The sequence below is a fragment of the Lynx rufus genome, unplaced genomic scaffold (genome assembly GCF_022079265.1).
Source record: "Lynx rufus isolate CCGP_SWC_20201006 ecotype Redwood Valley unplaced genomic scaffold, mLynRuf1.p SCAF_16, whole genome shotgun sequence".
Taxonomy (NCBI): domain Eukaryota; kingdom Metazoa; phylum Chordata; class Mammalia; order Carnivora; family Felidae; genus Lynx; species Lynx rufus.
The window spans coordinates 329,563-347,047 of record NW_025814830.1 but is presented as its reverse complement, the minus strand read 5'-3'; the positions used below and the strand labels follow the sequence as shown (position 1 = coordinate 347,047).

The 17,485-nt window shown below is 40.0% G+C and overlaps 1 protein-coding gene across 1 annotated transcript in view; it reads right to left on the bottom strand.

Moving 5' to 3' along the window:
• Window positions 1-976: 976 nt before the first annotated feature.
• The window catches only part of LOC124510804 (zinc finger protein 345-like), a 75,802-nt gene continuing 59,293 nt past the window's right edge, over window positions 977-17,485 (bottom strand). The window contains exons 4-6 of the mRNA XM_047077460.1: window positions 16,741-16,867; window positions 16,164-16,259; window positions 977-3,520 (exon numbers count right to left, since the gene is read on the bottom strand). Of these exons, the coding sequence (XP_046933416.1) occupies window positions 1,548-3,520; window positions 16,164-16,259; window positions 16,741-16,867 (2,196 nt within the window). The 3' untranslated portion in view covers window positions 977-1,547. The remainder of the gene's footprint in view (window positions 3,521-16,163; window positions 16,260-16,740; window positions 16,868-17,485) is intronic.

Sequence of the window (17,485 nt, the reverse complement as noted above, 5' to 3'; positions counted from 1 at the left end):
AATATATTAAGTTCACAAATAGACTAAGTAATGCATTCCAAATCCACTCTATAACCCTTCTTCAAAATACAGAATACAGGCATTCAAAAAGCATTGGTCTCCTGATATAATGATGTGGAAATAGTACTTTCCATAATTTTCAGGCCTGAGGTCCTTCTTAAAAAATGTCTATCTAAAAATCATATGCCGTTTGGGGGAAGCATTTGCTATCCTTTCTGACATCTGCGAGGATTGATCCATTTCAACCACATCAACTGACATTCTCTACATCGAATTTTAGCTGTTATGAAGATACGCCAGTATTTTACAAGACTGCCATGTCTTTTTTCTTAAAGACAAGCTGGTAAAATAAAAAAATACTTATCATATTCAGGAAAGGTTTTACTTTGAATAAATGGAGAAGATTGATGTTCTGAACACCTATCTCATTATAAGCATAAATAGCATCTCCATTTAGATTTTCTTCATATTGTACATCAGACTGTCCTCCATCTTCCATGAAAATTTAGATATGCAGGAGTCCCACCTAATGAAGGACATCTCATATCTTTGATGCATCAACAATCAGCCACATATTTTCACACACCCACTAGGAATGAATTCTGCGATTTGAGAGTAGAAATACAATAATACTTGCTAGTCAAATATCTCAGGGTCGATGTAAGAAAAAAAAAACACATTGAAATTAATTATACCTATGCAAAAATCCATCCACTTAAGCTTTTGAAGCATATTAGCATATATATTATCTAAGTGTTTAGCTTTGTATTTTTACTTATAATGAGTATTTTGATGTAATGTCTAAATAGGTTGACTGACATAATGCTTGCCACTTGATTTCTGTCACCTCTATTGACATTTGATATTCAATTAAATATTTTCCTAAATATTTGTATCTTTCAAGTTGCTTTCCTCTATGCACTCTGGTGTTTGCTAAAATGTACATTAAAATGAAGGTCTTTGCTCATTCATTACATTTTCAGGGATTGAATCTGGTGTGCATTTGGATTCCGGTTAAAGGCACTGCAACTTTCTCTACATGTTATGGTTTCTAAACTGTTAAGATAGCTATGATGTTGAACAAATTGTGAGTTTCGGCTACAGGATTGCCACATTCTTTACTTTTGTAATGTTTCTCCTCAGTATAAGGTCTGTGATGCTCAGTAGGGTTGAGCCTAAAAGTCTTACCAGATTCTTTACATTGGTAAATTTTTCCTCCAGTATTAATTCTGTGATGTTGAATGAGGCTTGACCTCTGATTAAAGGGCTTGCCAAATTCTTTATATTTGCAAACTCCTCTCCAGTTTAACTTCTCTGTTCAGGAGTCAGGGTTTAGCATTGCTTAAAGGTTGGGCTACATTCTTGACATTTGTATGGTTCCTCTCCAATAGAATTCTCTGATGTGGAGTAAGGGCTGAGAAGTCCTTAATAGTTTTCTCATTCTTTAGATTTGTAAGGTTTGCTCCAGTGTGAATTCTGTGATAATGAGTAAAGGTTAACCAGAGATTAAATGTTTTGCCACATTCTTTACTTTGGTAAGGTTTCTTTTAAGTGTGTATTCTGTGATGTTGAATAAGATGTGAATACTGGATAAAAGTGTGGCCACATTCTTCACATTTGTAAGGTTTCTCTCCAGTATGAATTCTGTGATGTCGAGTAAGGTTTGAATGCCTGTTAAAGGCCTGGCCACATACTTTACATTTGTAAGGTTTCTCTCCAGTATGGACTCTGTGATGTCGAGTAAGGTATGAGTGCCTGTTAAAGGCCTGGCCACATTCTTTACATTGGAAAGGTTTCTCTCCTGTATGAATTCTGTGATGCTGAGTAAGGTTTGAGTGTCTGTTAAAGGCCTGGCCACATTCTTTACATTGGAAAGGTTTCTCTCTAGTATGGATTCTGTGATGTTGATTAAGATGTGAGTGCTGGTTAAAGGCCTGGCCACATTCTTTACATTTGAAAGGTTTCTCTCCAGTATGAATCCTGTGATGTCTAGTCAGGTTGGAGTGCTGGTTAAAGGACTGGCCACATTCTTTACATTGGTAAGGTTTCTCTCCAGTATGGATTCTGTGATGTTGGGTAAGGTATGAGTGATGGTTAAAAGCTTGGCCACATTCATTACATTGGTAAGGTTTCTCTCCTGTATGAATTCTGTGATGTTGAGTAAGGTTGGAGTGCTGGATAAAGGCTTGGCCACATTCTTTACATTGGTAAGGTTTCTCTCCAGTATGAGTTCTGTAATGGTGAGTAAGGGTTGTGTGCTGCCTAAAGGCCTTGCCACATTCTTTACATATGTAAGGTTTCTCTCCAGTGTGAGTTCTGTAATGTTTACTAAGGATTGAGTGCCATTTAAAGGTCTTGCCACATTCTTTACATTGGTAAGGTTTCTCACCTGTATGAACTCTGTAATGACCAACAAGGGTTGCATGCTGGGTAAAGGCCATCCCACATTCTTGACATTTGTACGGTTTTTCTCCAGTATGGATTCTGTGATGTTCAGTAAGATGTGAGTGCCTGGTAAAGAGTTTTCCACATTCATTACATTTGTAAAGATTCTCTCCAGTATGAATTCTGTGATGTTGAGTAAGGCTTGAGTGGTGGATAAAGACCTTGCCACATTCGTTACAAATGTAACTTTTCTCTCCAGCACCGATTGTCTTATGTATATACAGTCTTGATGACTGACTATACATGTTCCCAGGTTTATTACGTCTGTATGAGTTTTTTCCCACATGCATTCTCTGATGATCAATAACATTGGAGGTCTGGTTAAGAGCTTTGTCACATTCATTATATTTATAAGGATTCTCTCCCATATGCATACTCTTATGTATAATAAGGTTGGAGCCTTGATAAAAGACTTCCCATTTATTACACTCAAAATGGTTCTCTGGAAAATGAGTAATCAGATGTTTATTAACATTTGACCCCTGGATAAATATCTTCTCAGATTCACTGTATTGAGCAATTATGTTTTCATTGAAAATGCTCTGGTAGTTTTGCAGGGTTGACTCCTCGGTGAAGGAACTCTCAAACTGATACCACATAGCGCTTTTTTCTTCATTTTTAAATCCCTGATTTTCAGAAATATTGGACTGAAAGGTCAATGCAAACCTATTTTCAAAATGGTTCAAATAATTATTTTCAGCCTGGACTAGGTAATTTTCTAGATTTTCCAAATTTGGATTCTGCATATACGTATCTTTGATCATTGGATTTGAACCATTGCTTACAGAAACACAAGGCTTTGCAGAAGTAGTTGACTTAAAAAGGGATGTCGTCCAGAATGTTTTATATCCTTCACCGTCTGGGGCGGTGAGATTCTCATAATGGGCAGTTATCTCTGTTTGGATACGTCCTTCATATCTCGGATGCTCTGCACTCTCTCCATCATTGTCCCAGTCTATCATTAAGTGTAAATTCTCAAGGGCACTCTGTTTATATCTACCCAGTGACACATTCTGAAAACAAGATTCTATGCACGGCTTTGGCAGCAAGCTCTGGGTGTCATTTGAAGATACGGCTGAAAGAGATCAAATAACAGAAAAATAAAATCATTTTTATCCAACTACAGTCAGATAAATACACTGACCAGTTCTAACATGCAAAATTAAAATCGATCGGAGAACTTCAGCAAGATGTTTGAGAAGCAATCATCAGGACCTCATTCTGCCGGCACACAGAAATTTGCATATAACGTGCTGACCCCGTAGCCTAAGAGATCATTCTGGAGTACCGTCACCTGTAGTACACGTCGCTTTTCTATATGGCAAAAAGTCAGAAGTACCGTTTGAGAACAAAATTAGCAGAAGGAAGGAAATCTAAACATCAACCACAAATGAACAAAACAGGATATAGCAAAAAGTGGACAGTGTCAACAAGACAAGGAGCTGGTGTTCAGAAAAGATCAACAAACATGACAGACCTGTAACTAAATCAGGGAAGAAGGACAGAGAAGACCAAGTACAATCAGAAGCGAAAGCAGACACATTAAAACTGATATGACAGAGGGGCGCCTGGGTGGCTCGGTCGGTTAAGCGTCCGACTTCGGCTCAGGTCATGATCTCGCGGTGAGTTCGAGCCCCGTCGGGCTCTGTGCTGACAGCTCAGAGCCTGGAGCCTGTTTCCGATTCTGTGTCTCCCTCTCTCTGACCCTCCCCCATTCATGCTCTGTCTCTCTCTGTCCCAAAAATAAATAAACGTTAAAAAAAAAAAAAAAAACTGATATGACAGAGGGGCGCCTGGGTGGCTTGGTCGGTTAAGCGTCCGACTTCGGCTCAGGTCATGATGTCGCGGTCCGTGAGTTCGAGCCCCGCGTTGGGCTCTGTGCTGACAGCTCGGAGCCTGGAGCCTGTTTCAGATTCTGTGTCTCTCTCTCTCTGACCCTCCCCCGTTCATGCTCTCTCTCTCTCTGTCTCAAAAATAAACGTTAAAAAAAAATTTTTGTAATAAAAAAAACTGGTATGACAGAAACAAAAATAATTACAAGAGGTGACCATGCCCACAAATAGGTATCCAAAAAAAAAAAAAAAAGAAAGAACCTGTGTATATGGGGTGCCCGAATGACTCAGTTGGTTAAACATCTAAAATGGCTGAGGTCAACATCTCAGGGTTGTGAGACAGAGGCCCACCTGGGGCTGCCTGAGGAGTGTGGAGTCTGCTTAAGATGCTCTCCCTCTATCTCTGCCCCTCCCCTGCTCTCCCACCCCTGTACTTTCTCACTCTAAAAAAAAAATTGAATTAAATTAAATTGACTTCTGGGGAGCCTGGGCGGCTCAGCCAGTTTAATGTCTGACTCGGTTTCAGCTCAGGTCATGATCTCACAGTTTGAGGAGTTCCAGCCCCATGTTGGACACCATGTTGACAGTGCGGAGCCTGCTTGAGATTCTCTTGTCTTCCTCTCTCTGCTCCTCCCCAAGTTGCACTCTCTTTCTCTCTCAAAATAAATAAACTTAAAAAAAAAAAACTTACTTGTAAAAAAATAAGTATAAATTTCAAAAGGTGTAACATACCTGACTCCATCATGGAGAAATATATAAAAATAAAATAAAATAAGAAATATATATAATTTTTGAGACAGGGACAGAATGCGAGCTGGGGAGGGGCAGAGAGAGAGAGGGAGACACAGAATACATATCAGGCTCCAGGTTCTGAGCTGTCAGCACAGAGCCCAACATGGGGCTCAAACCCAAGTACCGTGAGATCATAAACTGAAGTCGGACGCTTCACTGAGCCACCCAGGCGCCCCTATATATATATTAAAAAAAAAAAATCTCGGGGCGCCTGGGTGGCGCAGTCGGTTAAGCATCCGACTTCAGCCAGGTCATGATCTCGCGGTCGTGAGTTCGAGCCCCGCGGCAGGCTCTGGGCTGATGGCTCGGAGCCTGGAGCCTGTTTCCGATTCTGTGTCTCCCTCTCTCTCTGCCCCTCCCCCGTTCATGCTCTGTCTTTCTCTGTCCCAAAAATAAATAAACGTTGAAAAAAAAAAAATTAAAAAAAAAAAATCTCAACCTGCCAACAGCTAGGTAGATTAGATTGATAAAGAAATGTTATTTTTCGGGGCGCCTGGGTGGCGCAGTCGGTTAAGCCTCCGACTTCAGCCAGGTCACGATCTCGCGGTCCGGGAGTTCGAGCCCCGCGTCGGGCTCTGGGCTGATGGCTCAGAGCCTGGAGCCTGTTTCCGATTCTGTGTCTCCCTCTCTCTCTGCCCCTCCCCCGTTCATGCTCTGTCTCTCTCTGTCCCAAAAATAAATAAACGTTGAAAAAAAAAAAAATTAAAAAAAAAAAAAAAAAGAAATGTTATTTTTCTTTTAAGCTTATTTATTTGTTTTGAGAGGGAAAGGAAAGTGGGGGGGAGGGGGCAGAGAGGGAGGGAGAATTTCAAGCAGGCCCCAGGTTGTCAACGCAGATCCTGATGCAAGGCTCGAACCCAGGACTCGAGATCATGACCTGAGCTGAAGTCTGATACTTAACCAACTGAGCCACCCACGAGTCCTACTAAATTTCTACAAACTTTCAACAATGAAAGGTCCTCTGCCAGATGATTCATTTAATGAGAAACAGATGAAACGACGAGAAAGTGCTTCCAATCTCCTCCAACATTTCCAATAAGTGAAGATAAATTATCAAAACACTCTCTGTGACACGACAATCACCTGGTTATCAAAGCCAAAGGAAGACACTACAAGTACACAAGATTACAAAGTACTACCTGTGAGGAATATTCAATACAAAGTCCACAATAAATTAAAGCAAAATGAATCAAAAGCACACTTCAATATTTTACAACATAATCAAGTGGGAATTCTTCCTGTAACTCAAGGGTGTTTCAACTTATAGAAATCAAGAAATTTAAGACTGCACATTAACTAAGAGAAGATCAAACAGGACATGATGCTCTTAATTGTCGCAGAACAAGAGTGTGTGAGCATATTGGAAAGCGTTTCATGATTTACAACACTCAATAGTAGGAACAGAAGGAAACTACCTCAACCTAATAAAGAACACAAACGTACAAAAGTTGAAATCTAACATATTCAAAGATAAAAGACTGAAAGTTTCTCCTGTGTGATCATAAACAAGGTAAGGAAGCGACTTCACTACTTCCGTTCGACAAAGTACTGGAATATTCTAGTCAGAACAGTTAGGCAAGAAAACATACAAAAAAGGAATCCAATATAAAAAGTAAAACTATCTGTTCACAGATGACATGATCTAAGAAAATCCTCAAGAATCCTTATTTCTTTTTTCTGTTATTTTATTTTTTTGGTCATTCCTTGTATTGTTTATTTATGGTAATTTTCCCTGCTAGGAAACCCATTTTCAAACTTTTTTATGCTATAAATGCTTATGTTAAGAAAAATTTCAGCAGCACCTGGGTTCAGTCAGTTAAGCATCCAACGTCAGCTCAGGGCATGATCTCACAGTTCATGAGTTCGAGTCCCGCTCCATGCTGACAGCTGGGAGCATGAAGCCTGCTTCAGATTCTGTCTGTGTCTCCCTCTCTCTCAATCTATCCCTCCCCAGCTTGTGTGCTCTCTCTCAAAAATGAACAAACATTAAAATAAAAAAAAGAAAAATTTCAGATAAACAACTTAACACTACACTACAAGGAAGTAGGAAAAGAACAGAGCTGAGATTTAGTAGAGGAAGGAAATGACAAAGAAAAATTAAAAATAAATAGAAATCAGAATAAGCAAAAACATAAGACTGAAAGTAACACAATTTCCATCAAAATCCCAACGCCATTTTTGGCAGGAAGATCAAAGTCTGTCCTAACATTTATATGGATTTTACAGAATGACACATACACAGAGCAATCCTGAAAATACATCGAGATCATGTTGCTGGCAGCACACTTCCTGATTGAAAGCAACTACAATCCGTAGCTATAAAAATAATGAACTACAAACATAAAGAGAAGCATAGAGTAATGGAAACACGTAGGTGAGTCACATGTGTACTTCTCCAGTGTTAACGTGTATGAGAACAAAGTGGCAATCTTGTTAAAATTCATATTCTGCTTTGGATATGTAGGTGGGTTCCAAGTCTCCACATTTCTTAAAAGCTTGAAAGTGATGCCAACCTTTGGCTCAAGAGCCATATTTTTGTTTCTTTTTTTTTTTTAATTTTTAACGTTCATTCATTTTTTGAGACAGAGAGACAGAGCATGAGTGGGGGAGGGGCAGAAAGAGAGAGACAGAGTCCAAAGCAGGGTCCAGGGCTCTGAGCTGTCAGCACAGAGCCCAATGCGGGGCTTGAACTCATGAACCACGAGATCATGACCTAAGCCAAAGTCGGATGCTTATCGGATTGAGCCACCCAGATGCCCCAAGAGCCACAGTTTTAGGTTCCAAAAATAAACATAAAAAAAAGAAGAAATCGTGGATGACTGTGAACTTAAAGACTATTGTAGAAATTACAAGTTTGTTTTTTTTTTTTGAGACAGAAAGAGACAGAGTATGAACGGGGGAGGGTCAGAGAGAGGGAGACACAGAATCTGAAACAGGCTCCAGGCTCCGAGCTGTCAGCACAGAGCCCGACGCGGGGCTCGAACTCACAGACCGCAAGATCATGACCTGAGCCGAAGTCGGACGCTTAACCGACTGAGCCACCCAGGTGACCCTAGAAATTACAACTTCTTTTTTTTTTTTTTCAACGTTTTATTTTATTTTTTTATTTTTGGGACAGAGAGAGACAGAGCATGAACGGGGAGGAGCAGAGAGAGAGGGAGACACAGAATCGGAAACAAGCTCCAGGCTCTGAGCCATCAGCCCAGAGCCTGACGCGGGGCTCGAACTCCCGGACCGCGAGATCGTGACCTGGCTGAAGTCGGACGCTTAACCGACTGCGCCACCCAGGCGCCCCTAGAAATTACAACTTCTAACGTCGAGAACAGAAACAATGGTTCTCGAACATTTCCTACACACTGTATACCATTATAACACTTTTTCATAAACGTACCCATGAATCCACAGTAACCTATGAGAACTGTTCATCTTTCAAAAGACTCTCTTGACAAAACTTCAGTAATAGCAGAACCTGAGTTTTAGCCCAGACTGCCTGCCTGTGAATTCACCTAAGAGAAACACGCAGACCGTTGTACAGAAACAACCTTCAAGGAGATTCACAGGTTTCAAAGTGACTGTGGGAATGGAAACACAATTAAACCACAGAACTGATCCACTACAAGAGGTAATTGAGGATAAAACATAAAACACAAAAATTCCAAATTTCAAGAAAGGAATAAAAATGGGGTGCCTGGGTGGTTCAGTTACAGCTCAGGTCACGACCTCACGGTTCGTGAGTTCAAGCCCCCACACTGGGCTCTGTGGTGACGGCTCGGAGCCTGGAGCCTGCTTGGGATTCTGTGACTCCCTCTCTCTTTGCCCCTCCCCCGCTTAAGCGCTGGCGCTTTCTCTCTCAAAAATAAACATTAAAAAAATTTTAATAAGAAAATAATAAAATAAAATAAACCATGTTTTTAAAAAGAGCATGCTCTAATTTCTAGCTAAAGCAATACGTGACTGAGCACAGTGTTCACAGAAAAGAATTAAATGTCAAATTAGTTTCTTAGTATGAATACAGGAAAACATAATAAATAATAAAAAATAGAATATAAGGAGGGGCGCCTGGGTGGCTCAGTCAGTTGGGCAGCTGACTACAGCTCAGGTCACGATCTCGTGGTCCATGAGTTCAAGCCCCGCGTCAGGCTCTGTGCCAACAGCTCAGAGCCTGGAGCCTGCAACTGATTCTGTGTGTCCCTCTCTCTGTCCCTTCCCTGCTTGCTGTCTCTCAATCTCAAAAATAATAAACGTTTTTTTTTTAATTTTAAATAGAATATAAAGAAAAATATAAAAAATGGAATACAAGTAAAAACATAAAAATGTTGGTAAATCCAAATCCCAGAATCTACATTAGAATATTAATTCTTCACCTAATCAAATTGTTACAGTAAAGTGTGAATAACTTGGATGATGCCACTTCCAAGAAGCAAAAACACCAGTAACTAAAGAAATCTTTTTTAATGTTTGTGTATTTTGACAGATAGGGAGAGAGGGTGGGTAGAGACAGAGAATACCAAACAGACTCCATGCTCAGCATAGAGCCCGACGCGGGGCTGGATCTCAGGACTCCGAGATCACAACCTGAGTTGTCAAGAATCAGAGGCTTAACTGAATGAACCACCCTGTCCCCTAAAGAAATCTTTCTTAGTGTTCTTCTCCAATTCAGAAGGAAGAAGTGAAATGTAGCAGTTAAACTATATGGAACTGGATATACTCCCTGAACAATTATTTCCATATTCAAATTAATTTTGAACACGTCATTTTGTGCAAACTGTTCTAAAAATCCCTGAGCAAGTTATATGAGCAACAACTAATATACAGCCGAACAAGGAAAACAGAGATGTTATACAATTAATAGCTAGGTAGATAAGACAGGATTTGCCTGGAGAGATTCTCAAACCAAGATACATGAGATTTAAGAGAAATAACTTCAATACGATGTAGAGAAAATTATTCCCATTAGGTATCTCTTAACATTTTTGTTTGCTAGAAAACCATCAATTTTTTAATATATTTTAGAGAAAGACAGAGCGTGCAAGCAGGGGAGGGGCAGAGAGACAGAGACAGAATCTGAAGCAGGCTCCAGGCTCTGAGCCATCAGCACAGAGCCTGATGTGGGGCTTGAACTCACGAAAAGTGAGATCATGACCTGAGCTGAAGTCGGACACTCAACCGAGGCACCCAAGCGCCCCTAAAATCATCAGGCCTGCTTAGGACTCTTTCTCTCTCTCAAAATAAAATAAACTTAAAAAAAATTAAAGAAATAAAAGAGAATCATTCTTCTGAAAGAATGATCTGTGAGTTCTGCTTCCCATGCTTTATAAACGGAGGCTAATAATCAAGTACATGTGGATGTACAATAATTTCACACCCTTTTACGGGAAGAGTTAGCCAATCTTTCCTCAGATATTTGTGAAAATTTCTTTATGCCAACCACATAATTAATATTCTTGACTTCCACGAATGGCCATTTTGAAGACATCCATATTTTGATGCAATTCCAATGTTTCCTACTTAAACGGCAACTGGCAAAACTATTTAAAATTCTGAGTTTCTCTGTCTTACTTTAGCGCAAAGAATGATGCCCTGAACACTTACTTCATGCTGACTTTGTCACTCTTACACATCAACCACAAACAGGATCCCCATGTGGACCCCCCTTTGTACAGTCAGTATACACGACAGCCGCTTTGATCTTTCATGGAAAAGTAGGTATGAAGGTGCCTGGGTGGATCCATCAGTTAAGCGTCTGACTTTGGCTCAGGTCATGAGTTCAAGTCCCCCAATGGGTGAGCATAAACCCCACTTCTCTCTGCCCCTCCCTCACTTGTGCCCTCTTTGTCAACAAAAAAAAAAAAAAAGGAAAAAAATGAAATGTAGGCATGAGCGTATTCCTCAACATAAAAGAGCCCCTCAACAATCAAATCATTTTGCATGCACAGAAGTAACACAGGCATAGCGTGAGATGATTTCAGAGTAAAAGTAGGGACACCTGGCTGGCTCAGTGTGTTTAGAGTCCAACTCTTGATCTCCAGCTCAGGTAATGATCTTGGTTTGGGACATGGAGCCCAAGGTATCTCCCCAGGATGTTATTACCTCTTGCTGAAAACTTTTGATCAGGAGTTAACAGCTTTGCCACATTCTTTGCAGTTTAGGGTTTTCCTCCATTATGTGTTCTCTCATGTTCAGAAAGTCTGTAGTTCTGTTTAAAGGCTTTGTCACATCATATTTAACATTTGGCAGCCTTCTCCCCACTACGTTCTACTTCGGGTTGGAAGTTTTGAGTAGTACTTTACTGCTTTGCCACATTTTGTAGATGTGTAATATTTCTTCCCATTATAAAATCTGTGCTGTTGGGGAGCTTGGTTGGATCCGATGGTAAAGTGTTTGAATCTTGATTTCAGCTCAGGTCATGATCTCAAGGTCCGGAAATCAAGCCCCACAATGGGCTCCATCTTAAGACGCTGCTTAAGATTCTCTCTCCCCCCACCCGACTTGCGCACACGCTCTCTCTTTAAATGAATGAATAAACAAGTAAGTAAAATCTCTGCCATTGAGTGGGTTTTGAAGTTAAAGGCTTTGCCAAAGTGACTACATTTGTAAGTCTTCTCTTTAGTAAGGATACAGTGGTACATAGTAAGATTTGAACTTTCGTAGAAGACTTCCCCACATTTATTATTTTTATGTGGCCTCTTTGCAGACTGAGTTCTCTGATGTTTATTAGGATTTGACCCTTGATTAGCATTTTCCCAGATTCACTGTATGGGTAAGTTATGTCTCCATTATAAATACCTCACTAAATACAGAAGATACAGTCCTCACTAAAGATCTCCCTATGTTCACAACACATGAAAACTTGCTGCAAACTAAGTATTATGTGATAACTATTGAGCAGCGAAATCTGGTTAAAGATGCTACCACATTTACCAAGATTAGAGACTTTGGAACAAGGGATTATGTGTTAGTGGAAGAATACGAAACCCACCGAAGAGAATTTCTCAAATCAATCATATTTAGAATTTTTATCTTCATTTTGAAATGTCTAACATTTCAAAAAAAAAAAAAGTCTAACATTTCAAAATGTCTCGGTGAATGATTAATCCAATTTTATGTTTGAAATGGTTACTTTCAGTACGGATTGGGTGCCTTTCAGATTTTCCAAATGTCCTTTAAGAGAATGTGTATGTTTAAAAACTGGATTTTGGTTCTTGTGTTCAAAGACATTGCTCTGCAAATATAACAGACTTAAAGTGCAGTTCTCCCAAGTGTTTTACACCCTTGATCTCTTCTGGCAGTAAGGATGTCATTATGGATAACTGTCCCAGCTTGGTTATATCAATCAGAACATCCTTTGTTCCCTTTACCAACCCCCATCATCATCCTGTCATTAAGTATAAATACTCGGGCAACAGCTTCCATATATTCCCAGCACTCTATAGAAGAATCTTCTTTGCCTGTCTTTGCCAACAAGGCTAAGAGGTTATAGAGAGACACAATGAAAAGATACAAAACAGGTTATCTCGCTTACTAAACTCATATGCATGGTCATTAAAATACTGATGTGCAAAATTAACCCCCATCATAGGACATTAGGAGAATGGAGAAATAGGAAGCATCAGGACTTTGATCCTCCATGGAGACAAAATTGACCATATTACCTTTTTTTCAGTGCTCCAGAAGCCAGTTAGGAGAACACAGCACAAGCATTCAAGTATGAATGAAGAAGAACCACACTGAAGGGACAAGGAAAGTTTTTGACAGTTGTGCACAACAGCTGCTCACTCTCCCTGGCACTCCGTGAACAAGACCGTGAGAAAAGTCTCAACTCTGCTCAGGAAAGAAAGATATAAGTGAACTGTGTGGGAGCAATAATCTGGCTGCTTTGCAGCTGCCCGGGGGACTTGTTTTTTTGTCACGCGTGACATAAAGAGAATGAGAGAACCCAATGATACACTGTGGTGGCTGCTGAGTCCCAAGGCGAGCATTTGTCTAGACATTGGAGAGACTACAGAGCTGAAGAGAGAGGGGAAGGTATCACAGGCTCTAAAGAAGTAACTCCACCTCTGTAAACTGGGAAATTAACAAAAACTCAGACAACACAAATGCCCAGAATACATGTGACAAGCACCAGGATTATTGTGATTTGGGTTCTCCTGTACAAATCAAGTTCAGGAGAATGGGCTCAGAGGCTATTTCTTAAATTCCCAAATGTGAACAAAAGATCACAAGGCATAAAAAGTAGAAAAACTACTCCAATCAGAGGAACAAAATAAATCTCCAAAACTGGCCCTAAATTAAAAGAGAACTATTAATTACCTGACCAAGAATTCAAATAACCATCATGAAGATGCTCGTGGGAGGAGAGAAAACGGGGAACTAAATGATGTCAGGAAGACTATGCATGGCCAAAATGTAAACCCAAAGAGATGAAAAGTATAACAATCAATCACCCTAGAAACTGGGAGCTGAAGGGTATAATCACGGAATTTAAAAATACACCACGGGGTCACCAACAGATGTGATCCAGCAGAAGAAAGATCAGATTAACTGAGAGATCCCTTGTTGTCAATGATCTACTGAGAGGAGCTAAGAAGAAGGTGGAACAGGACAGAGTCTAGGGATTCATGGGACACCACCAAGTGAACCCAGAAATACATTAAGGGAACCTCATAAGGAGAGGAGAGTGAGAGGGGGCAGAGTTTACAGAAAGAACTACAGGCTTCTACTTCCAACATATGTGGCAAGAAGAGACAAATTCAAGAAGCTCAGTGAGTTCTAAGTAGGATAAACGTCAAGACATGAACCCACTAACACATTATAATTAATCTATCAAAATTCACAGGTGATCAGAGAATTTCAAAACAGTATGACAAAGGAATCTCATACAAGGGAGCTCCTGTAAGATTATTGGTAGGATTCTCAGTAAGACCTTAGGGGAAGAATATTATACTATTAGGACAATTCATGTATACAGGATACAACATTCAGTGAACACTAACCAAGGGAAAAAAATCAACAACGTGTGTCACGAAGTATGTGTGCACGGTATTTATACAAATACATACATAATTTTACTGGTAAAGTGCATAAAGTGGATTCATACTTGAGTTAAACTCACATTATCTTAAAATCTAAGTTGAAAATTGTCATCCTACCACAAAATACACAGGCAAAAATGAAATCACAACTAAATAGTGTTGTGGAAAGGAAACACATTATTCACAACTGCAAAACCATAATAAGACAAAATTTACCCCAAAAAAACTCTACATAAAAAATAGTTGAGGGGCGCCTGGGTGGCTTAGTCGGTTGAATGTCTGACATGATCTCAGGTCATGATCTCGTGGTTCGTGAGTTCAAGCCCCATGTTGGGCTCACTGTTGTCATCATAGAGTCTCCTTCAGATCCTCTGTTCCCCCACCCCACGCCTCTCCCCTGCTTGCATGCTCTTTCTCTCTCTCTCTCAAAATAAAATAAACTTCAAAAAAATTTTTTTAAATAGATGAATTTTTAAAAGGCAACCTTCTATATAACTATAATTTTAAACTATGACTGTGTACCCCTAAGAAAATACCATTTTCAATTACTGGTAGGACTTCCTCAATGGTAAAATGAAAAACAGTATTCATTAAAAGCAACCATGGAAAGTTCTAATGAAGAATATTATGAATAAGCACTGAAAAGACATTAAAAAATTGTATTATGTTATTAGAATATTCCTCCTCTTACACAGAATGTGAGGCTATAATCCATTCTTTAGAACCAAGCAGACAAAATAAACCTATTTGTAAATAATGAAACCACCAGAGCTGTAAAATATGTTGACAATCACTTTATGAAAAATAAATATTGGGGATTAAATTCAGAAACATTCTGAGGAAAGCAGAAGAGAAACCTATTATTGGTTATTTTTTACTGAAGTAAAATTACATTATAAAAAAAGCTTTTTAAAATATGGCAATTTTACTAATTATCCACCTTACTTCTTATAAGCATATGCCAATGGCCTATCAGAACTTTTGATCTAAAAATTCAGAGATTAACAGAGCGCCTGAGTGGCTCAGTCGGTTGAGTGTCCGACTTCAGCTCAGGTCATGATCTCCTGGTTTGTGGGACTGAGCCCCACATCTGGCTCTGTGCTGACGGCTCAGAGCCTGAAGCCTGCTTCAGATTCTGTCTCCCTCTCTCTCAAAAATAAATAAACATCAAGGAAAAAAAAAGGCTTTTTAAATTTAGTGATTAATCTCATATATAACTAATCAGAAAACGAGAACACAAATGACAAAATCACAAGAACTTATCATATAAAATAAAATTATAAAATGATGCAATTATTAAGAAATATGGTGATAATTGAGAGACTTTATGATAGGCTGTGAGTTCTAAGCTCTAAATGTTGGAGCTCCCCTAGGGCATTAATTTCTGTAGGAATTCTGGGATACACATAGATGCATTAAATTATTTCACCATTGAGGAATGGAATGCAGAGTGAAAATTCCTAATTTTAGTTAACAGAAAGACAAATGAACTTTTGACGTGAAATAAAGGATTAGATTTTCTTATTTTAGGGAGGTGCTTTGTTATCTGATGAAATTACTGAGTCTCAGTTTTGTATGATTAAGATTAAAGCCTCCATAACATTGGAAAGGTTAAACAAGAAAACATGTGATATCTGTCTCCAGCGTTCTCGGAGTTTATGCACCAAACCCCAATATGGCCACCACTATCCTGACACACTTCTCACATAAGGCAAAACAGAACCTAGAAATAGCTTAGAATAGAGTTCGTCAGAAATATGGAAACTTCCCCAGGGCCCTCAAAGCAATGGAGAAGCTCTCAGAATATGCAGGCCCTCACACTCCAAGGGGAGTCTCCTCTTGGCCCTCACTGTGGACATGATGGACCATCACCGGAGCTGAAGGAGAATTCTCAAAGAATTTAAGAGCATGAGGTGTTAGATAGCAGATGGCTTGCTGTGAGAGACCTAAAACTAGCTAATTTCCATTCAAGGAGAGCTGCTCAAACCACATTTTAAGGCCTATCTTCCTCCTTCACGACTGGTCCTCACCTCTGTCATCTGCTTCACTCATCCCCACCTACCTGGGGGTGTGGCTATGGTTTCCTTTTCGTTCACATCACACAGCTCCTTCTTTTCCTCCAAAAACATGACCAGGTCTGGCTTTGACACAGCAAGACCTGTTTATTAGAGAAAAGGAACAGAGTATTGACGGGGATTCTAACTTTCGACCCACTATTATGCTCAGCGGACGAGAGAGGCCACTGTGTAGAATTTTAGGAAATGATTTTCCAAAAGCCATTGCCCATAAGTCCCTTTACAGCATGCAGGAAGGATTTCCAATGTTCAGATCTTGACCTCCACTTCCAAATACTAGATACAATAAGAAGGAGAACTTGGAGTTAAACATGTGGGAGGTACCATTTTATGCCATTCAATGTTTACAATTGCCGCTAATTTACAGAAATGAAGATCTTACATGAAAGGGAGGCTAAAGCTGAAAAGGAAACATCAGGAAGGTATTTCTCTACACCTACAAACCCCTACTTCTTTCCCTCACTGCAGGGATCTGAATCCCAGTCATGCAAAGAGGAAGCTTTTTCAAAGGAAGGAGCAAAACCCTGAGTGTGGTTTCGGAAGTCTGGAAGGAGTTATCCTCACCCAAGAAAAGGAGGTGTCCGTAGTTCTCTAACATCACATCCCTGTACAGTTCCCACTGAACGACGTTCAGGAATCCCCACTCGTCCTGAGAGAATTCTATGGCCACATCCCTGAAAGTCAGCAGTTCCTGCAATGAATACCACAGTTACCAAGTGACCACAGGCAGAGGTCATAATGGTACCTAAGATGAAAGAGGGAGTTAATGTCACCAGCTGGACCCCAAGACCTGACTTTCACTGCTTACCTGCTTGTTCCCACTGACCTTAATCCCTCAATTTCCTTTACCTCTTCTTTCTACCATCTTCTACTTCAGGCAAAACCCCCCATGGGCTCAGTCTCCTATGGGAAAACAGAAAGTATCCAACAAAAGGTAATGACTGCCCCGAGGAAGAGCTTGGGCTGGCCCAGTATGAACTTAGCCCCTGACTCACACCTATTGCAGATGGACTAAAGAGTAACCCAAGGAGTGACAGTTGCCATTACTCACCTCTGCATATGATGGCAAGGCTCTCCTTTCTCAATATCCACCCTAATCTTAAATAAAAGGAAACCGTTCCCCATTCCTCAGTGAGCCTCTACTCTGGAAATTATTCCCTTTCTCCTAATTTGCTGAAAATCAAGTTTCCTTTATGTGACAACCCCAGCTGGTGTAGTTTCTCTCTGTGAGTCAGCAAAGAATGAACTCATGTTAGTAGTTATATTAGGAGAGCTGGTTCTGGCCTAGGAGAATTTCTAGCTTTATGCA